We start from the raw sequence: 23,298 nt of genomic DNA on the forward strand, positions 1-23,298 counted from the left end.
CAAAAGTTTGGGGCCATATTGGATTTGATTATTCTTGTGTTTCACTTTGCATGTTTTGACTTCCTGAATAATAAGATTATTCGAACGTTCCATAGTCGCTCATACTTTGGGAGTAGGTATGAAAGAAGATTGTCATGAATTGGTTTGTAGATTGTCTAAAGTGTATTAGACATAGCAAAGGTTTGCTGCAACGTTCATGAGTGGTTATGAATATGATATGAATGTTTTTTAATTAATCACTTCATGGATTTTATCACGGGTGATTAGTGAGACGATAATATCTTATATTCTTGAAACCGAGATGTGTCAGTTGTATTCTGCAAGTTGGTTGCACATTGATAATATATAAACGCACCAGTAACTTGGTGTTATAAAACATATTGTTGTGTGTGATTTGATGAGTAGGTACAAGCAAGCATTGAGTCAAAGTTTATCCATTCCTTTTACCCAAAGTGGGATAAAAGCGATATATGTGGGCCCCTCGATGATTTAGTGATGACATCCTAAGCGCTTGGCCAAGTTGGGACTAAGTTGATATGTTCAATTGTAGTCTGTTGTCAGTCGTCATAAATCGGAAATTGGGAAACAACACACGAACATAGAGTATGATTAAAATCCATATCTCAGTTCATACGATATCTAGAATGGAGGAATATATAATTCCTTATCTAAAGGACACATTTCTGATAAAATCAGAGTTCGACAGCGGCTTTTGAAAGCTATGATTGCTGATCAGGTCCCGAAGTCATACACAATGTAGTTATTAGACTTATCCAAGTAGGAGACTGTTGGATTAGGTGTCTAAGCCCATAACTATTTTAGTATGTACTTGACCCGATTACGAGCATGGTCCTTTTGGGTTGCCTTCACCATAGCAATTGATAGGATGAATTAAGGAGAAAAAGGATTAATTATGATTTATTAATATATTATGTGAATAATATACTAAAAGAGAAATCATATTGTTTAATTAATATTAGTCAATAATTAACTTAGTCGCTAAAAGAGATTAGTTAAATAAAGGGGACTAGTTGTGTAATTATAAGATGGTTGCATAAATGGGCTAATGGACTCCATAGAAGTTTGAGTGGACGAACTCTATGGGGAAACCCATAAGAATTCATCCAAGGCCTCTAAGGAGGAAGTCTATGGGCTGCTTAGGGCCTAAGCAGTCAGAATAGGGTTTCCTTGTTTGATAACCCTCATAGCCTACCTATATAAGAAACCCCTAAGGCCCCAAAAACATGGTGAAGTAATTCCTAAGGGTTCTTAGACGTTTTTGGTGCTCCTCCTCCTTCTCCTAAGTCATCTTGTTGCTCATCGTGTTTGTGATTTCATTAGAGGTGCAACATTTAAGGCACTAAGGTTTCAAGAGACATGATTAAGGAGATTTGTGATTGTTATTGCTACATAACAATCAAGGTAAGATCTAAACCCTAATTCATATGTTAATTCGATAATTGTATGCTAGATCTAGGGTTTATGAGCTTTGGATGATTATTGCATGTATATTAGACAAACTAGATCCAAAGCTTTAGGGTTTGCATGTACACCATAGGATTGATATAGTGCTCAAAACCCATCAGTTTATGGGGACTAACGGGCCAATAAACTCTCAATTTGGTTATTTTGGGTCAAAGAACCCTATTTGGGCTCTAGTTGGACCCATATTCCTTAAGCTATAGCATTTTGGGCTATATTGGGCCTAAAAAGTCTCACTTCATTTTCATGGGCCTTAATGGACCGTGAACAATCATCTTGAACCTAAATGGCCCGGAAACCCATTATGTTTACCCTTTTGGGTCGTAAACCCACTTCCTTGTCATTATTGGGCCGTAAACCCTCATATGGGCCCAATAGGCCGAAAAATTTCATATTGGGCCACATAATTTCGAATATATTAAAAAATGGCCCAAACATTTCTTTCTCTTTTTCTTCTCTCTCATTCTCGCCCATATATATATATATATATATATATATATATATATATATATATATATATATATATATATAGTAAAAAAAAGAATGAAAGATTATTAAGGTGTCACCTCATGTTTGCTTAATGGATATCTATGCAATTACACAACATTTATCTCAACAAATCTCAAATATCCATGCATGTCTCCTCTCATCTCTCTCTTCTCTCTTCTCTTCTTATTCTCGGCCACATTCATCTCCATTCAAACCTCACTTTCACTTCTAAACTTCACTAATAACTCTCAATAAAGCTCTCATATCCTTCCAAGAATTCGTGTGTGCTAGAGTGTGTGTCCAAGAACACTTCATCCAAAAATCTACTCATCTTGGTAAGTTACTTCCATAAAAAGGTTTAACTTCATGTTTATGTTAAACTTACTTCTCTTAACACATCATTTCATGATCCGTGTTCCTTAGAAACCTCAAAAGTTCGAGATCTACTCAAGAAAGCTTACTAGGGCCGAGAAACCTTACCTTAAACACGTGAGCTGTTCGCTACAGTTAGACTAGGCCAGTCTAGGGTGACAAACCTTACCTTAAACACGTCAGCGTCCGAAAAACGTCATGACATGCGGATTAGTCATTATCAAGTATGGTTATAACGACTCACTTAGAGGAATTAACTCCATTATAAAAATTTACGGAATACAACTTCTGTTGGTAACATGGTAACATACACGCCTAGTACTCAGTCTTAGGGTGTTGAGATCACAACGTTTTATAAACAGACAACATCGGGTTGTTTGGGATCATTCACATCTTACATTCACAAACATTAACACAAATGCATTAATACAAGATCGGACACAAACATTTCAAACTGTTTTTCAGAAAATATCGGATTTTCTTGTGTTTACAAAGGAAAATAAAACATTTTACTCAAACATGCTTATGAACTCACCAACATTATATATGTTGACCTTTTCATATTAATTTGTATTCTTAGGAAATCATTGAGTAGGTTGGTCAGCAAGAATACCTAGATATTTTGTTGTGTTTTGTTATCACCATATTTTGGATATTTTGACATGTAATATTAAAATACAATACTTGATGTAAACAATTACAGTTGTAATATTGCATGTGTGGTGATGATGATGTTTTGTTTCAATTATATACACTGTGATGATATTATAACAATGAAGTCACCCAAGCCCCTGGACGTTTCCACCGTCTGGTTCGGGGGTGTAACAGTCTCGAGGTCAGGGTTTTGGACGATGGAGGCTGGAAATGAGGCCAAACCCTAGAGCTTAAGTTGTTTAAATTGGGTGCAAAACCCCGAATTTAGGGTTTCTCAAACCACGACCAACTTGTCGAGTTGATCTTCGAAAATGCTTGTGACTTATAATTCCTACACGTTGAGTTTATGTCTTAAAATCGATGAGTTGACCTTTAAAAATGAGGTTTTATTTTCCAAAAATAGCCTTCCAGATTCTGGGTGTTACATGGTCCCTAATTTATTTTTTTAACTCGGATGATCCTTACTGTTTATTTTTGTTGCGCACTTGGTCCATGTCTTAACTAAAAAGACTATTGTGTCCTTATTAATTTATTTTTTATGTAATTTTCTTATTTATGTATTTATTTTTTTATATATTTAAAAAAAAATAATAGACTCCATATATTTGTATCTCTTCACCATTCCATCTCCCATCCTCCTCAATTTCTATTTTTTTTCTATCTTTAGTGATATCGATGTCTTTACCATCCCTTCTTTTTTCGGTCTTTCAACTCCGTCGAATCAACACCACAACCCACTAAAGATGAAGAGACAGTAGGTTATGGTGTTGGTTCGCTAGAGTTGAAGGACCAAAAAAGAAGGATGATGAAAACGTCAATGTCACTAAAGATGGAAATGAAATAGAAGTTGAGGAGGATGAGAGATGGGATGGTCACCAGTAGGACCCAAATTAAATTTCTCAAACGTAGTTTCAGGCTTATAGTAAGGAGGTCACGAGTTTAGTAAGGAAAGACTTATCAAACAAAACAAATACAACCAATATCTTTACTTTAATATAAGAGTCTTGCTATTGCAAATGCAAATCTCGCAATCTTCAAGCACGATAGGCACCTTTGCGGAGCTGGAATTGAAGCTCCTTCCTTTCTTCCTCCCTTGTTTTATTACCCCAAGGCCTCCTCGGTCTTCTTGGACTTGGTTTATGTCTGATTTAACTCGCACTGCTAATGTAGGCTTTTTGGGGGTAATGACATCAGCATATTATTCGTCTAAATAAGTTATCTTTCGTCTTCCAATAGTTCTGATTCGAAAAGCGAGCCTCGAAAACTGTCAACCTATGACCAACTCAAAATTAGACAATCATGTGCAAGCTGCTTGAGTTGAATCAGCCTCAATTCCTCTCTCACTCACGATGAAAGCTAAGAGCTTGCTCGAAGACAACCTTTACTTTATTCAACTTCAAAGCTAAGTGGTAAAGGCATGGAATTCGATATCCGATATACAGATATGTTAGGTCTATTATTATTTTTTAAATATATAAAAAATTAAATAAGAAAATTAATTAAAAATAAATTAATAAAGGCACAATAGTCTTTTTAGGTAAGACAGAGACCAAACTCGCAACAAAAATAAACAATAGGGACCATCCGAGTTAAAAATATAAGTTAAGGACTAAACGCACAAATTCCCCCAAACCACAGGGACCATTCATGTAATTTACTCTTACTTTTCGTTTTGTTCATATTTGAGTAATTACTTTTCATGTACATATCTAGGTAACGAACTTGTTCAAAGTGTTCACAAATGACCATCATGACCTGCTGTAGCCGGATATAACTTGCTACAACTAGGGGTGAGCAGCGGAACATGGTACCCGCTTTTAGAACCGGAACCGGAACCGCCTTCCGGTTCCGGTTCCTAATCTGGTTTTCAGTATTTTAGAAACAATAACCGCCGGATACTTGTCGATATATATATATATATATATATATATATATATATATATATATATATATATATATATATATACACTCTAATAAATTAAAATGACTTTGCCACATGTCCTTCTCTCATAAGATTAGCCACATGTCATTTTGTCATAATTTAAAATATATTTATTTTCTACTTGTCATTATTTTAATTTTCATTTTCAATATATCATTGATTTACTTTCCATAAATTAAACCTACCATAATGACTATCAAATTTTAAATTTCAAATTCAATTCCAAATAAATTTACAGTTTAAACCTTTGTGTTTAATATTTTGTTATAATTAACCCGCTTAGTACACACTAAACTCATAATTTTAATTAATTTATTCTTTGCATATTTTTTTTTCTCATAATTTTCATTTATTTCAATTTCAAATTCAAATAAAATTTTATTTAATCATTCGTACTTAACATTTTGTTTTAATCAACCCGTATATTATACGGGTCTCACAACTAATATATATATATATATATATATATATATATATATATATATATATATATATATATATATATATATATATATATATATATATATATATTAAATATGAATTTAAACCGCAGAGACAATTATGACAGAATTAGTGAGTAATTTGATTTGTTATTATGTAATTTCTTAATATAAATTAATCAGATCCAAATTAACGTCAAATCGAAATCTGTAGACAAAAGTTATTAGTTATTAGTATGTGTGCAAGTTAATTTTCTATCTAAATGGATCACAAATATCTTTTAGGAGTTATTCAAGCTACCATCATTTTTTCGTTTCTTACTTCTTGCTTAATGAATTACATATTGATTTTGTTGATAATTTTTTGTAAGTATGCAAAATACATAGTTTTTTTTTTTTATTTTTTTTTTATGTTTTTAAAATTCTAAAAATCTAACGAACCAGATATTCGGTATTGGAACCGTTACCCGCCGGTTCCGGCTCCAATATTTTAGGAATCGGTACCGCCGGTTCCGGTTTTGGTTCCAACATTATAGGAACCGCCGGTTCTGGTTCCAGAGAAATATAACGGGTACCCGTCTACGCTCACCCCAGCTACAACAAGTCATAATGGTTATACATGAATACTTACAAAAAGTTTTTTTATCTAGACATGTACAAAAGAAAAAGATAATTATCCATATGTAAACAAGCCAAAAAATTAATTTCCTTAATAATAAGTTGTATTACCCAAAATTACATACCGAATCAATACGCCCATAATATGAAAGGTCTGAAAAGTCTACAATAACAAATAACATGCCCAAAATATGAATTCCTTCGATAACAAATTAAAAATCGAATCGCTTTTCTTTTTAATATCACGATATTTATTTTAGTTATATCTTAGGCTCGCTTGAATTACTTTTTGAATCATCCGTCACATACCCTAGTTTTTTACTCTAATCCTCTATCCTCTGTTTGCGTATGGGGGAATCAGACAAAAAATATAACAATAAGTAGGCATGGAGCTTCCATCTTTGATGGAACATCCAAGAATGGTAATTGGGAAGCGTAGTATAATGGCTAATGGGTTGATTGCATTGATGATGATGACTTGACGACAACCCCTTTTTCCTTCTGTATCTATATATAGATACCAGACATCCAATTACAAATGGCATCCTCGGCGTCCTTACTTCATTACACAACACCTCCCGTAATTAATCTTCGAAGAAGCGGTAAATTAGGTTCATCGCCCTCCAATTCGAATCCGAATTCGCCGTCGTCTTCTTCTTCATCTACGTGTTCCTCGTCCTCATCTTCGTCTTGGCCGTGTTGCCAGGGATTTTCGTGGACTTTCTCCAACTGTTTCGGTAAATTCCTCAAATCTTCCTGTTTCTCGTTTTATCAAAATTCTTTCAAACTTCCATGGCTTTTTTCCTTATTACTTCGCTTTTCCTTCTTTTCTTACTACTCAAGAGGCAAGATGTCGCAAACCTTTTCACAGAAATTGTCAAGGGTGCGTTTTGTATTCGGATTTTTGTCTCACATACGTTGTCTCCAAAACCAGAAACATCACATCATAGGGAAACAATACTTCGTATTGTTTTTCATTTTCTACCCTAAACTTGTTACAAATTTTGTGTTTCAATGACTCGAGAGTTGCGATTCAGAAGAAATATTCATTTACTTGTTCAATCAATACATAGATTAGCCCTAGCGTATTCCTTGTATACCTAATTCACATCTCAAAATTTTGAAATGCTCCTCTAGTGAATCACTGAAGTGTTGAATAGATTATGTTTCTTGACCTTTGTTTGAAAATAGGGTTACAACATAGTGGTTTTGTTGAGAGTTTTATGTGGTATGAATATGTAACATTCTCAACTACTGAGTTTTTTTTTTTTTTGTAAAATTATGTAGGAATAAAACACCTAAGCCTTAGAGCTCAAGCTATGAGCACAACCCAAGGGAATTTTACATCTCCAAGGTCTGCAAATTCTGTCAAAGAAGAACACGATCATCTTCTTGTCCTTGTTCATGGAATCTATGCAAGGTATATATATATATATATATATATATATATATATATATATATATATATATATATATATAAGATTAATCTTTTTCTTTTTCCCCTTAACTACTACTATTGTTGTTGTTTTATCTTATTAAAGCATTGCTATAGCATAGTGGTTTCATTGTTTTTCTTTTTAGTAAATCTTACTTTGAATAATTTACCCAATCATAGCAATAACATTGCTATAAGTTTGTATTTATAAAAAAAAAGTCAATAAAAGTCAATTCTGTCTGATTCAAAATCATGCAGCCCAAGTGACTGGAGATATGTAGAAGCAGAGTTAAAAAGACGTTTGGGGAGACACTTTTTGATATATGGTATGACTTCATTACACTTTTCCTTTTCTCAATTATCTTTTGGTATTTTACTTTATAGAGTTATTTATTTATTTATTTATTTTTATAATTTGAAAATGTCTGCAGCAAGTTCAGCTAACACTTACTCCAAAACCTTTGCTGGAATTGATGGAGCAGGAAAACGGTTAGCAGATGAAGTGAGTACTCAATTTGATGATGTCATGAATTTTAATTTTTAAAGTTGCATTATTTATGCAATCAAGAATACTTTCAGTGATTTGTTTATTATGTATAATAATACCATTCTACTTCCATTTCTTCCTATTGTTTCTGATTAAAAAAACAAAATGAATATACAATGATATATTTTGTAAAGTACTAACTAATAAGAAAAAATTGAAATTAACAGAAAACTTGACCTTTTTTTTTTTGAACAGGTGAAGCAAATAGTGAAAAGTACAGATAGCCTGAAGAAGATATCATTTTTAGCCCATTCACTTGGTGGTTTGATTGCAAGATACGCAGTTGCTGCTCTTTATACTTGTAGTAATAATAATAATAACAATAATAATAAAAATAGTAATAATAATAATAATACCTCCTCCTCTTATGAAAGACCAAATGGAACGATTGCTGGATTGGAGGCAATTAATTTTATAACCCTAGCAACACCACATCTTGGAGTCAGAGGGAACAAACAGGTTTTTCTTTTCTTTTCTTTATGGTCAAAAGACATAAATGACTAAAATACCCCTAGAAAAATTGAGTTCATTACATATTGGATTGAGATGTGGAGTGTGGAGTGTGGAGTAGGACTAAATTGGACTTTTCATCATGTCATGTGTGTGTTGAAATAAATAAATGGCATCTTCAATGAAAAATAGCCTTAGAATTAATTTAAATTTTATTTTTTATTTTTAATGAAGCTTCCATTTCTACTTGGTGTTCCTATTTTGGAGAGAATAGCTGCTCCAATGGCTCCTATATTTGTTGGAAGAACTGGTAGTCAGTTGTTCCTTACAGATGGTAGACCTGATAAACCACCTCTACTTTTAAGAATGACAACAGATTGTGATGAGGGGAAGTATATGTGAGTAACACACTCATTTTTTTTTCTTATTCTCTTTCTTTCTTGCTAATTAAGGTTGTGTTTGGTGTACTAGCTGAAAAGCCAGCTGATAGTTGAAAAGCTAACTGTTATATGAAAAGTTAGTTGATAGCTGAAAAGCTAGCTGTTAACTTATAAGCTAACCGATAAAAAATGACGTTTGGTAAAAACTAGCTAGAATATATAGAATAACAACAAGGAGATTTAGGATAATGAGATGAGATTCTATAATTAATTAAGGGTATCTTTGGACTATTTTAGAAAAGCTAGCTGTTAGCTGATAGCTGAAAAGCTAGCTAATGGCTAAAAAGCTAGTTGCTAGCTTCTAAGCTAACTGATAAAAAATGACATTTGGAAAAAAACTAGTTGATAAGTTAGGAAGATGAGTTTCGTATAATTAACTAAGGGTATCTTTGGAATGTTTTAGAAGAGCTTCTGAAAAGCTAGTCTAAGTAGCTTTCTAAAAAGCTAGCTTATAAGCTACTTTTTGGTTTGCCAAACATGACAGTTTAAAAAAGCTTGATATATAAGTTAGCTAATAACTGAAAAGCTAGCTGAAAAAAGTGATGTTTGGTAAAAACTAGCTGAAAATGACATAAAAGGACATTTAAAAGAATATGTTGTTTATAATTAATTAAGGTTATATTTGAGTAATTTTTTAAAAAAACTCCTAAAAATCTAGTCTAAGTAGCTTTTGAAAAAAACTACTTTTTAGCTTTTAAAAAAAAAGAATATGTGATGTTTAAAAAACATATAGGGAAAAGCTGATTTAATGATATTGTTGTATTACAGGTCTGCCCTTGGTGCCTTTAGACACCGTATTTTGTACGCCAATGCCTCATATGATCGTATCCTTTTTTTTTTATTGTCATAAATTAAACCATTTCTCATTGCTTATGTTTGGATAAATAAAATTGTAAAATGTTAGTTTTCTCTAAGTTTCTCTTTATCGATTAAGGTCAAAAACAATAAAGCCATGTTTTTTTTTCCCCTGAATAAACTGGTATGTGGATAAATGATTTCAAAATCATTTGATTTAAAACAACCGAGGGTAGATTTGGAAAAAAGTTATGACTTAATGATTTATCAGATATGGTTGGTCGACGCACATCCTCAATCAGAAGAGAATCTGAACTTGTGAAGGTAAACAAATTGAAGGAATAAAAAATAAATCGTTTAAAATTTTGAATCATTTTTTCTGCAGTAAAAAAATAAAAAAAAAATAATTTTTTTTTTGGATTAATTTGGCAGCCTCCTTTGCAATTTTTGGATGGGTATAAACATGTTGTGGATGTGGAGTATTGCCCTCCTGTTTTATCTACAGGAGCTAGTTTTCCTCCTGAAGCAGCAAGGGCAAAAGAAGCTGCCCAAAATGTACCAAATCCCCAAAATACCCTCGAATATCATGAAATTTTGGAAGGTAATTATTAATCCATCCATAATAATATGAGTAAATTACATGAATGGTCCCTATGGTTTGGGGTAATTTGCGTTTGGTCCCTAACTTATTTTTTTTACTCAGAAGGTCCATACTGTCTGTTTTTGTTACGTGCTTGGTCCTTACTGTTTGTTTTTGTTACACATTTAGTCCCTGTCTTACCTAAAAAGCGAATTATTTAAATAGGGAAAAATAGTGGGGTAGGTAAGGTAAGGTAAGGTAAGGTAAGGTAAGGTAAGGTAAGGTGAGGGGATGGGGTTAGGGGTGTGTTTATTTAAATAAATTAAATAATCAAGGGAAAAATAATCTTTTTAGGTAAGACAGGGACCAAACACGTAACAAAAACAAACAGTATGGACCTTCTGAGTTAAAAAAGTAAGTTAGGGACTAAGTATGCAAATTAACCCAAACCATAGGGACCATTTGTGTAATTTATCGTTTTTTAAAACTAAAAAAAAAAAAGTGGTTTTGTTTGTTTTAGAGGAAATGATTTGTGGATTACAACAGCTGGGATGGAAAAAAGTTGATGTTAGTTTCCACTCATCGTTTTGGCCTTTCTTTGCTCATAACAATATCCATGTACGTTTATTTATTTATTTATTTTTTTGTATAATTTTTTCATGTATGATATTATTTTGTATTTTATTTGTAGGTGAAAGATGAGTGGTTTCATAAAGCAGGAGCTGGAGTAGTTTCTCATGTTGCTGACACCATTAACCAACAAGAAAAGCAACACCAATCTTCCTCATTCATCTCTGCAAGTTTGTAAAAAAACAAATTTCAAATAATACTTTTGTTTGGACCATTTTGCCCATGGTATGTGTATATGCAAATACATATCCTTTTGGATATGCTGTCACATTAAAATATAATAACATTTTTTTTTGTATATGTAGAGTAGTTATTGTTTAGAAGATGAAATGAAATCAAGAGATGCCAATTTGAACTACTAGTTTTATTTTTGCTATAAAATATGGAATTTTGGATGTATAAGAAAATTTGTTGCATATCATTATGTCATATAAAGAGGACAATGGAATCCATCTTCATTGATCAAGTCCCCCACAACCTGTTATCATCCAAAACAAAACAGATACACAGCCATGAATATAGTTATGGGGTTTCTAGAAAAGTAGTAAAGCAAATTACTAAGGTACAAATTTTGGTAGAGTCATGACCCAAACTTGGGCAAATTTTACTCAAATTGTGATATTGTGTGTTAGTGAATCCAAATAGGGGATCAAATAACTCAAATTCAAATGTTAACCTGTTCAAAAACATAAAATTTAGTTGATGGAGAGGAGATGGGTTGTAACGTAGGCTTACACATTGTGTAAATGACGAGTCGCAACGTGATAATCACATTATAACAATTCTATATCATTCTAGTTTCATCTCTGGCTTATTGCTAACCGGAGACCGAAAAAACGAAACCGGAAACGCCTAAAAATGTAAGCCGAAAACTGGACCGGATTAGGGGTACCGGTTTAGGTGGCGGTGGTGGTGGCGGTGGCAGTGACGATAGTGGTGGAAATAGCAGTTGTGGTGGTAGTGATGGTAGCGGTTATGATGTCGGTGGGTGGCAGAGGTATAACGTCCATAATTTTAACCCAAAAATTTCATTTAGGAACATTATCATTAAAATTGTAAGAAGTACAGTTATTTGATAATATAAATTAGAGTAATAAATTCACAATTGCAGAACATCTTAAAATCATAATAGCATGTATTTCCTCGTAATGCCAAAAGACATGCAACATTTAAACTTAAAACCGTAAGCATATATCTTACTGAATTCCCTAAGATACCACATACCATAACGGGCCTCGCCCACTAAACATATATACGGGTCTCGCCTAATAAACGTATAAATGGGGTTCGCTCACACGTGTCAACCAATAAACATAATAGCGGGTCTCACCCAACGTACATACAAACAACCATGCAAGAGTCACGAAGACAACAAACACCTAACATCCTACATAGTATAATGAGAATATTCACCTAATCAAAGAGTTGAAATCCACTACTCAAAGTCTAATAGATCAATTACACGAACAACTTAACCAAACAAATACTAAACCTTAGTCTATAGCCTAAAACCTATCAATTTTACCAAAAGCCAAACTGTTCAAGAAGTCAACTTCTAATGGTCAAACTCCACGGTCAAGAAGTCAAAAGTCAACATTCGGTCAAATAGGCTCCGTACGCCCCATAAAGGATGCCCAACGCCCACTAACAAACAAAATAGTCGTGATCTTAGGCTAAAACAGTTGCACCTAGGAAGGACGTGTTGCACCATGACCTATTTCATAAGGTAAAATGACGTAATCCATTAAGTCAATCCCCCAGACTTCTAGAACCGGTCCTTAACAATGTATTAATGGCTAAAGTTCCCAAATTTATCCATTAAGACACTTTAATCCAAAAAGATCTAAACTTTAAACACCAAAATGACCTAAAATGTCAACACACCTTGCATGGCTTAGAGAACATGCACACGATACCACCTTTCCAAGTCCAAAAGGTCCAAATAATGATCTTAGGAGCTCAAAAGGTGTTGGAGTCATCTTAACTCTAAGATCACCACCAAAAAGGGACCAAAAGTGCATAATATGACATGAAACCAAAACTATTGAACTAAAGGGAAAGTTTGAATCTTTATACTCACAATGGTCCATAAATGAAGTAACCTTGCTGGAACTACACTTGAACCCCTCTTCAACTCACTTTACAAACACATTTATTTTCATGCTTTAACCACCAAATGAAGAAATTAAGATCCTAAAATGATTCCAAGGCTCAAAACAAGCAAGAAGAGGCTAAGGTTTCTCAATGGACGATCTAAAGGTTATGGGGGTTGAGAATGTTCCAACCCTAAGAGGTAATAACCTTTAAATACCCCCCAAACCCTAATAAAACGAGCAAACCACTGGACCAAAAGCGTGTCATGCCTTTAAAATGTACCCTATGTCTCTTACGATGAATTCCATATTTTCTTATTTTTCAATAAATACGATAAATGACTTTCTATTTCTCCCCATCCTTCTAGTTTCTTATGGACTATAAAACCCCCAAATTAGAGAGTGGAAAAACACAATTGCAAACAAATGTTTCATTTCTGCCTCACTTAAATTTGATTTTTTCCTCAAAATCCCCTGGCTAGAAATGTAGAGAACAACCTTACGCACATTTTCGTGACTTCACTAACCCACACACTAAACTGATGCATCCACATACGGGTTCTCGAGACTACATGGAATTGAGATAAATGTCACCATTACCACTCCAAACCTTTTGTACTAAACCAAACCACTACAAATTCTTCTCTCACTGCTGATGATCCAACAAATCCTTAGCAAGACCATATAACTAGAAACTCCATGTAACATCCGTTTTTTTGGATGAATCAAATTAGGCTTTTAGACGGTCAAAAGGTTGGACTTGGAGAAAAATGGGTCCTCATGACATGAGGCATGGAGGCTCATGACGTGCGGAGGGTCGCATGAAGATTCTATCCGGGACCGAGCTCATGACGTGAGCAATAAGAGCTCACGACGTGATGATCGTTGCAGCCTAAGCCCACAAAATTTTTGGGTTTCCCACGTATCTAAGACCCCTTAACTCTGTTTTAAGGTTCACTTCTCAGCCTCTACCTTCCCCTAACTCAGAAAAAACCTAACCCTAATTCATCTTGGTGATTTTAAATCCATTTTAGTGTTTTGGTGGCTAGAAGAAGGAGGAGTTCTAGAGTGTTGGTTCAGCAAGGAGGTTTCATCATCATCATCATCATCATCATCATCATCTTGTTCACATTTTAGACCATTGTAAGTGTCCAAGATCCAATCCTTATGAGCTTAAATTTCTCGATCTAAGTTCTATTCTCGTTTTTGCATGTTTATGATGGATTGCATGCTTTATGGATCAATGACTCATTCTCTGTGATTTAGCCTTATGGATCTGAATTATGGTTATAATTTATGAATCTTGTGAGAGTGTAGGGACATTTCTTGTCATTTTAACATAAGATGGGTTTAGGAGATGCTTAGGGCATGCATGTCAATCAAGTAATCGTTTTTATTGGCCTTTGGAGTCCTTGTTAGCTTCTGGAAGAATTTGCATTGAAAGCTTAATGGATTAAGGACTTAAGACTTGGATTTTAGCCTTAGACTGTTCTCATGACATGAGAAGCGTTTGGTCTCGTTTCTGGTTATTTGCTTGAGGCTCATGATGTGATAAGGCTTCTCACGACATGAGGGCAACCTCGTTGACTTTCTCTTGGCTAAGTTGGCTAGGTTGAGTCGTGATGAGTTGGGATCTAATTGAGTGAGCTATCATAATGTGACTAGAGCCGGTCATGACTTGAGATGTGGTTTTGGGCCTTGTTGGGCCATTTTGTAACATCCAAAAATTTTCAACCAATTTAAACATTTCAAAAACATCCCAATTTCATTAGTTCATTCCAAAAAGGTTTTCAATACATTTATTATCAGAGTATTCCCAGAACCATATCATAAAACATGAACATGAGGAGCGGTACGATCACGCCTTCGCCTTGCCACGGTCTCCTGAAGTACCTGAAACATTAAACCATAACTGTAAGCCCGAAAGCTTAGTGAGATACCCCCAAAATACCAACCACATATACCGTACACATAACATATCATATCATAACAGAATAGCCATACACTTCGGGTCTACTGTGTGACTGGTCTGCCGCACCGGGCCTTCAGTCCACCTGGTCCACCCTCCGAGTCTAGCCATATACATCGAGTCTACAGTGTGGTTGGTCCGCCCGTACCGAGCCTTCAACCCACCTGGTCCACTCTCTGAGTCTACAGTATGACTGGTCCGCCCACACCGAGCCTTCAGTCGGCCTGGTCCACTCTCCGAGCCTCGGCATGTCTGGTCCGCTCTCGTGGGGCGTACAGCCTATCCGGACTGCTCGCTAGGCCTTCGGAATATCCGGTCCGCCGTGGGTATGTTGACCTACAGCACAAAGCAGGACCCGCCTCAACCCAACCCCAATCAACCAACCATGTGCACATAAACATATAATCATATAGCAATTCATCACTAACCAACCGATCTAGCCGATCACATAACATAGCAACATCCTAACTAGGATACCGACCTAACGGGTCACTAACATAGCATCATCCTATATACTAGGATATCGACCTTAACCAGGTCTCTAATATATATCATCCTAACTACCAGGATGCAAACATATAGCAAAGCAATAACGTAACAACTACCCGGATTTCCATCCGATAAAGGGCCGGCCTTGGTGCCTTAGACGCTGTTGATATAGTGAGGATAACTCACCTCGCAACTGCTGACTGAAAGGAAAAGATCACGCTGCTCCAACCTCAAACACGAACTCCACCACTGATCAATACCAAATGACTGAACTCAATAAATACAAATAATTACCAAAATACCCTTGGAAGTCAACTGGTCAACTCTTGATCAAAGTCAAAAGTCTTCAGTCAAAGTCAACCTTCCTGACAGACTCTACTCACCGAGTCAACCCGCTGACTCGTCGAGTCCCTATACTCAGAAACTCCTAATCGACGACTCAACTCGCCGAGTCCAATAAAATCTGAGTCCTTTCTCGCTCAACTCACCGAGTCGTCCCTCGACTCACCGATTCACAGGTCAACCAAAAAGGTTAGGACTTCACGACCATACTCGCCGAGTCCAAGAAAAGACTCGTCGAGTCCAAGGCAATCTTCAACAGACTCGCCGAGTTGCTCTTCCAACTCGCCGAGTCCATGCACATATTCATACAACTCGTCGAGTGCACCCATGTGACTCGCTGAGTCCAGACGTGACATCTTCATCCAGACGATTTCAGGCCATTCCAATGCTTCCAATACATAGATCTGGACTCCTAGGGCCAGAATTACACGTAAAGTTTCCAACTTTACGTGCATGCAAGGCTCAACAGGCTCCAACAAGCTAAAATGAAGGTTTAAGGCAAGGACACTCTCAATCACGCCCCAAAGCTATCACTTTCTGATCACATGGCTCCAAACCAACCTAGATCTGAAGTTGCAACCTCAGATCTAGTCTCTATACCCGAAATAGATCCCAACCATGCTAAAGAACCCCAAATCACACACCAGGGATGAAATAACAAGGAAATAGCTTAATGTAAGGTCCTCTTACCTTAGAGATGAGTCTAAACTGATGTAGACTTCAGATCCACAAGCTCTCTTGATGCTATCCTCAACTTCCTCCAACTTTCTCTTCACCAATTCCTTCTTCAAAGCTTCAATCTTTTCAACAATGGAGTCACACATGAGATGAGGGTTTCTGGATCTCAAATGGGTAGCAAAGAGGCTAAGGGTGGCTATAATGTGCTTCATATAGGGCATAACTCCCGGAATTAGGGTTTTCTCCCTTCAGCACCAATTCGCCGAGTCCACTTCCGACTCGCCGAGTTGGTCACCTAACACCTGACCTGAATTGCGACTCGACTCGCTGAGTCTATCCATCGACTCGCCGAGTCGACCTTCCGTATTTACACTAAGAACCCTGAACTTGCACTTTTGAACTCGGGGTGTTACAATTCCCCCCCACTTAAATTAGGCTTCTTCCTCGAAGCCTGCAACAACACATCCCAGATGATATTCCCACAATGCACCCCCTGGAATCAATCGACCCATGTTCCTCCGAACACTGCTAACCATCCTCTATAAAGTCCACTCCTCCATCCCAGAGTTACGACAACTGATTCAAGCCAGCCACCGACTTCTTTCTCTGATAGTAACCCTTATTAACCAATGATCACCCGATAATACTTTCATCACTCCAAATCACAACAATCACTTGACCCTACCAAGCTAGATATCACCCTGAACTACCGGGTCCTGACCCGGTACCAAGCTGCTACCCCTTTCCTCGACTGGCATACCTTTATCGAATTTACTTCTGGGACTTATCCCGCTTTCCTTTTCGAAACCAACTTGTTCCTTTTCGTGCTGACAGGATGACACATCCTTCAGCTCCTGAGCAACTCCCATGAGCTCTTCCCTGCAATCACATACGTATGCTGAACCCGCTCTAACATCCTCGGACTGGAAAGCCCGACACACTGATGATACTTCCAGACATCCCTAGGATGAATTGCTACTACATACATAACCTCCTGATCACAACCATACAGAAAATCCAAGGCTCCCTCCTTGCATCCTTTCCGAACTCCTCTGGTTCTACATTACCGGAAATCCTTCCGCAACCTCAACAGACACCCAACCCAGATGTGTTTCCACACCATTGGTACAATCCCAGTACTTAATAACCATAATCGAAATACTCTTAATTATCCATTCACACTGTTGTTTCACCTCCATGGACCAACACCCTCTCTCGGAATTACATACCTTTCCCTTTCCTTATCCACGGGAATCCACTCAACTACCCTTACCGCACCTGCACGTGCCACTTAGCTAAACTTCACTCTACAATAACCATGTAGAGAAACTACTATTCTCGAACTTCCATAAACTCTGAATCTGCTTGCAAGGACTCTCGGGTCCATGCACTGCTTTCCACTAACATGATCAATACTTGGGGCCAGACCATATCAATTATCATCCCCTGGTGACGCCTTTTCTCACTCTCCTCGAACCGATCCACTAACACATACAGAGTCTTCAACATAACTGGACCGCCTAACCAGGTCTTCAGCTTATGTGGACCACTCTCGGAACCTTCAACATGTCTGGACCGCCCTCCTGGGCCTTCAGCCTGTCTGGACCGTTCCCCGAGCCTTCGGCCTGACTGGTACGCCCACAGGCCTTCAGTCTGTCTGGACCGCTCAAAACTATCTTACGCCACCCTGAACCATTCCTTTTGGAAATCTCTCCCGTACATACTGTTCTAGCCCTCTTGGGGTTCCGAACTCTAACTCCATTCCTTATACTTGAATCCCGGCCTAACCCTAGGCCCAACCTTGGTCTGTATCCCACCCCGCTCGTCTTTCACTTACTAATACCAGCCCACACTCTTGGCTAACTGAAACGTTGCTGAAATCCAAACAGCTAATTGACCTCTCATGCTGTCGATCCTCCTGAGAATTTTCCAATTCTCCCCATTTAGAGCACTGACTACCAACCACCGGCGACCCAACCGGCATCACTTAAACATTCTTACTCAACAAATTCTCTTGTACTTGAACTGATTCTAAAACGAGCAACCTCCACAAAACCACATTTCGGCATCGCACATCTCGAACTCTAAGGGGGTTCGACACTCAGCTGAGTATTCCTCAAATTGCAAATGTTATGCGCGACACTTGGACCAAAAAGCCTAATTCCCCACCAACAATCCCCATGAATGATAACTAACTAAGACTCCCAATACCAAAACCCTCGATCATACGATAAACCCGACGAAAGGACGAACGAATACAATAACATGAATTATGCGAACGAGACTAGCAGATATAATATACTCCATAACAACCATAAGATAACAAGATATCAAGAAGGAAACATACCCGCAGCTGTATCTGTCTCTGCCCTGACCTCCTCTGCTGTAAGCTGAAAAGCACGTCCCTGAGCCCTCTGGGGCTCCGCTCCACCCTGACCTCCACCCGTAATCCTCAAAGTGGCTGGTGCTGGAGCCTGCACCGGTCCTGCAGTAAGCTGTGGGCAGTTGGCCCTCATGTGACCAACCTGATGGCATTGATAGTAAATCCTCATATCCTGAACTGGGGCTGACTGACGTCAATCCCTCGCATAATGCCCCTCTCTCCCACACTTGCGGCACGCACCAACGGACCTACAAACTCCGGTATGACCCTTCCCGCACTTCTCACAAGTGCGGCCGCTCTGACTGCCCAACCTGGAATCAACGGTCTTGGACCGTTTCGGCACCGACTGCGACTACACTAGGGCATGCCTCTGCTCTTGCAACTGTAACTCAATCTCCAACTCACGCTGCCGAGCGGCCTCCTGCAACTCCATCAAGGTCTCGCACCTCTGCGTAGAAAAAAATTGTCTGATATACCTCTTGAGCATACTCAGATATCGGGACATCTAAGCCTGCTCCGAAGAAAACTCCGGGCAAAACATTTCCCTATCAGTGAACATCCTGGTGATCTCCGTCACCGACTCTGAATCCTGTTTCAGCTCCAGGAACTCCTGAGCCAACCTCTCTCTCTCAACCCGTGGAACATAACGAGTGTTGAACATCTCCCGAAACTGATCCCAAGAAACCGTAGCCCGTTGCGCATCCGAATATGATCCCGTGGTCAATCTCCACCAATCCTTCTCCCCAAGCCTCAACAGGTTCAGAGCACACCTCACTCTTTGATCAGCAGGGCATGAACATGTGAAGAAACATCCCTCCACATCTGACAACCATCGCATAACAACAATCGGATCCTGAACTCCATCAAAAGTAGGGGGATTTGTATTATCGAAGTCCCGATACTAAAAACCTCTACCGGCTCCTCCCCCTGCCGCTGCTACAGCTGTTGTAGCCGCCGTGGCAGCCGTCTCTGTAAGAGCTGCATAGCGCTCATCAAAATACTCGACCATGGTAGTCTTGATCGACCCAAACAGTTCCGACAATTCGGCCCGGAACATAGCAGCAACCTCATCATGCAGGATCTCACGAATCCTAGTATCCAACTCATCTGTGCTCATCTGACCAATAGCCTCAGGCGGTACTGACCCACCCTGACCGCCCTCTCCTGCTCGCGATCCTGATCCGGATCCGCTCCTAGCATGCCTCGTAACCACCATACGGAAAAACACCGCAAGACATCAGATGCTTCCCACTAACCCGGGAACCAACCCCCAACCCAACCCTAGGGTTTGTGACTTCCTTGTTACGCGTATGGATCCTGTGCTTTCAGTAGTACGGGCCCATACTACCTTCCGCACCTACCCATATTTGTCCCAAGTACCATCACAAAGCCCTAACGACACACATAATCACATTGAGAACTCAAACTTCACCCCTAGAAGAAGGCTAAGTGCCTCGAATTCGGCGAACACCTCCCAAACAACCTATCCATCCGCAAGACTTCCACCAACCCTGCAGCACTAGTGTATGCTAGCCATACATAACACTGGACCCTATAGACTTTCGAGTATTCAATCCTACCCTAAGCTCCCAATCAAACAAGAACAGAACATAAGGCCAAATCAAACATTCTCAGGCTATAAGATCTTAGTTATGTATAACCGTGATGCCTACACTAGATAACTACAGTAATGATGTCACTTTCGCATAAGAGAAACCCTAGGCTAGCAGACATCGTGTAATCAGGCAATTCTACCATGCAATTCCTGAAGATCCCTAGCTTAGTACTAGCATGCTGTTCTATCATATCTCATAGTCAAATAACTGTATGGTATTTTGGGGTCTACTTATTGGCTCCGGCTGATCGTACACTTCACATCCTCACTTAATTATTTTGAAAACCATTTGAAAACCATTTTGAAAATCTTACCTTGATTTGAGACTGGATTCACACAAATGTTCCTCCAATTTAAACTTTTCAAAAACATCCCAATTTCATTAGTTCATTACAAAAAGATTTTCAATACATTTATTATCAGACTATTCCCAGAACCATATCATAAAACATGAACATGAGGAGCGGTACGATCACGCCTTCGCCTTGCCACGGTCTCCTGAAGTACCTGAAACATTAAACCACAACTGTAAGCCCGAAAGCTTAGTGAGATACCCCCAAAATACCAACCACATATACCGTACACATAACATATCATATCATAACAGAACAGCCATGCACTTTGGGTCTACTGTGTGACTGGTCCGCTGCACCGGGCCTTCAGTCCACCTGGTCCACCCTCCGAGTCTAGCCATATACATCGAGTCTGCAGTGTGGTTGGTCCGCCGCACCGAGCCTTCAACCCACCTGGTCCACTCTCTGAGTCTACAGTATGAAGGGTCCGCCCTCACCGGGCCTTCAGTCGGTATGGTCCACTCTCCGAGCCTCGGCATATCTGGTCCGCCGTCGTGGGGCCTACAGCCTATCTGGACCGCTCGCTGGGCCTTCGGAATATCCGGTCCACCCTAGGTATGTTGGCCTAAAGCACAAAGCAGGACCCACCTCAACCCAACCCCAGTCAACCAACCATGTGCACATAAACATATAATCATTTAGCAATTCATCACTAACCAACCGATCTAGCCGATCACATAACATAGCAACATCCTAACCAGGATACCGACCTAACGGGTCACTAACATAGCATCATCCTATATACTAGGATATCGACCTTAACCAGGTCTCTAATATATACCATCCTAACTACTAGTATGCAAACATATAGCAAAGCAATAACGTAACAACTACCCGGATTTCCATCCGATAAAGGGCCGGCCTTGGTGCCTTAGACGCTGTTGATATAATGATGATAACTCACCTCGCAACTGCTGACTGAAAGGATAAGATCACGCTGCTCCAACCTCAAACACGAACTCCACCACTGATCAATACCAAATGACCGAACTCAATAAATACTAATAATTACCAAAATACCCCTGGAAGTCAACTGGTCAACTCTTGATCAAAGTCAAAGTCCTCAGTCAAAGTCAACCTTCCTGACTGACTCTAATCGCCGAGTCAACCCGCTGACTCGTCGAGTCCCTATACTCAGAAACTCCCAATCCACGACTCAACTTGCCGAGTCTCCCCAAGAGTCGCCGAGTCCAACAAACTCTGAGTCCTTTCTCGCTCAACTCACCGAGTCGTCCCACGACTCACCGATTCACAGCTCAACCAAAAAGGTTAGGACTTCACAACCAGACTCGTCGAGTCCAAGAACAGACTCGCCGAGTCCAAGGCAATCTTCAATAGACTCGCCGAGTTGTTCTTCAAACTCGTCGAGCCCATGCACATATTCATACAACTCGTCGAGTGCACCCATGTGACTCGCTGATTCCAGACGTGACATCTTCATCTAGACTATTTCAGGCCATTCCAATGCTTCCAATACATAGATTTGGACTCCTAGGGCCAGAACCACACATAAAGTTTCCAACTTTACGTGCATGTAAGGCTCAACAAGCTCCAACAAGCTAAAATGAAGGTTTAAGGCAAGGACACTCTCAATCACGCCCCAAAGCTATCACTTTCTGATCACATGGCTCCAAACTAACCTAGATCCGAAGTTTCAACCTCAGATCTAGTCTCTATACCCTGAAATAGATCCCAACCATGCTAAAGAACCCCAAATCACACACCATGGATGAAATAACAAGGAAATAGCTTAAGGTAAGGTCCTCTTGCCTTAGAGATGAGTCTAAACTGATGTAGAATTCTGATCTACAAGCTCTCTTGATGCTATCCTTAACTTCCTCCAACTTTCTCTTCAGGAATTCCTTCTTCAAAGCTTCAATCTTCTCAACAATGGAGTCACACACGAGATGAGGGTTTCTGGATCTCAAATGGGTAGCAAAGAGGCTAAGGGTGGCTATAATGTGCTTTATATAGGGCACAACTCTTAGAATTAGGGTTTTCTCCCTTCAGCACCAACTCGCCGAGTTCACTTCCGACTTGTCGAGTTGGTCACTTAACACCTGACCGGAATCACGAATCGACTCGCCGAGTCTATCCATCGACTCACCGAGTCGACCTTCCTTATTTACACTAAGAACCCTGAACTGGAACTTCTGAACTCAGGGTGTTACAAATTTTGTGCTTTGAGTTTCCATCTTGGGCTTTTGTGTGATTGGGCTAGGCCTTGGTCTTGGGCCAAATGAGAAAAGGGTTAAATGGTCTTATACCCTTTAGGAAGTTATTTTATGGCGTGGGCCTCGGATTTTAGATTATCTAGATAATTAATGATTAAGATTGTATTTTGTTAGTTGACGCAAGGTTATTTGGTTCAACAACCAGAGCAGGCATTTGATTATCAGCGGATTGAGGTGAGATTTCCTCACTATACTTGCAGGTCGAAGGCACTAAGGTCAGCCCTTTGGATTTGATAGCTTGTTATGTGATAGTATGTCATCGTGTTGT

The 23,298-nt window shown here is 38.7% G+C and overlaps 1 protein-coding gene across 3 annotated transcripts; it reads left to right on the forward strand.

The window, feature by feature from the left end:
- The first annotated feature begins 6,289 nt into the window (after positions 1-6,289).
- Positions 6,290-11,232, forward strand: LOC145098083 (Hydrolase-like protein family). 3 transcript variants are annotated; one of them, XM_079035761.1, is made up of 11 exons: positions 6,290-6,734; positions 7,285-7,417; positions 7,691-7,758; positions 7,864-7,934; positions 8,175-8,438; positions 8,664-8,827; positions 9,638-9,693; positions 9,936-9,988; positions 10,097-10,265; positions 10,747-10,862; positions 10,936-11,232. In XM_079035761.1, exons 1-11 carry the CDS (start codon positions 6,536-6,538, stop codon positions 11,050-11,052), a joined length of 1,410 nt encoding a protein of 469 aa, XP_078891887.1. In that variant the 5' UTR covers positions 6,290-6,535; the 3' UTR covers positions 11,053-11,232. The 3 variants fall into 3 exon arrangements, with proteins under 3 accessions (XP_078891887.1, XP_078891896.1, XP_078891893.1); XM_079035767.1 differs by having other exon boundaries at positions 6,292-6,734; positions 10,765-10,862; XM_079035770.1 differs by lacking the exon at positions 10,747-10,862.
- Positions 11,233-23,298: the final 12,066 nt, after the last annotated feature.

This window comes from Lactuca serriola, chromosome 1 (genome assembly GCF_051521515.1).
Source record: "Lactuca serriola cultivar US96UC23 chromosome 1, Lser_US96UC23_V15, whole genome shotgun sequence".
In the NCBI taxonomy this organism is placed as follows: domain Eukaryota; kingdom Viridiplantae; phylum Streptophyta; class Magnoliopsida; order Asterales; family Asteraceae; genus Lactuca; species Lactuca serriola.

Coding starts and splice junctions, on each gene's coding strand:
- LOC145098083 (XM_079035761.1), top strand. CDS start 6,536: ATGGCATCCTCGGCGTCCTTACTTCATTACACAACACCTCCCGTAATT. Junction 6,735..7,284: donor GACTTTCTCCAACTGTTTCG/GTAAATTCCTCA, acceptor AAAATTATGTAG/GAATAAAACACCTAAGCCTT. Junction 9,989..10,096: donor GAGAATCTGAACTTGTGAAG/GTAAACAAATTG, acceptor TTAATTTGGCAG/CCTCCTTTGCAATTTTTGGA.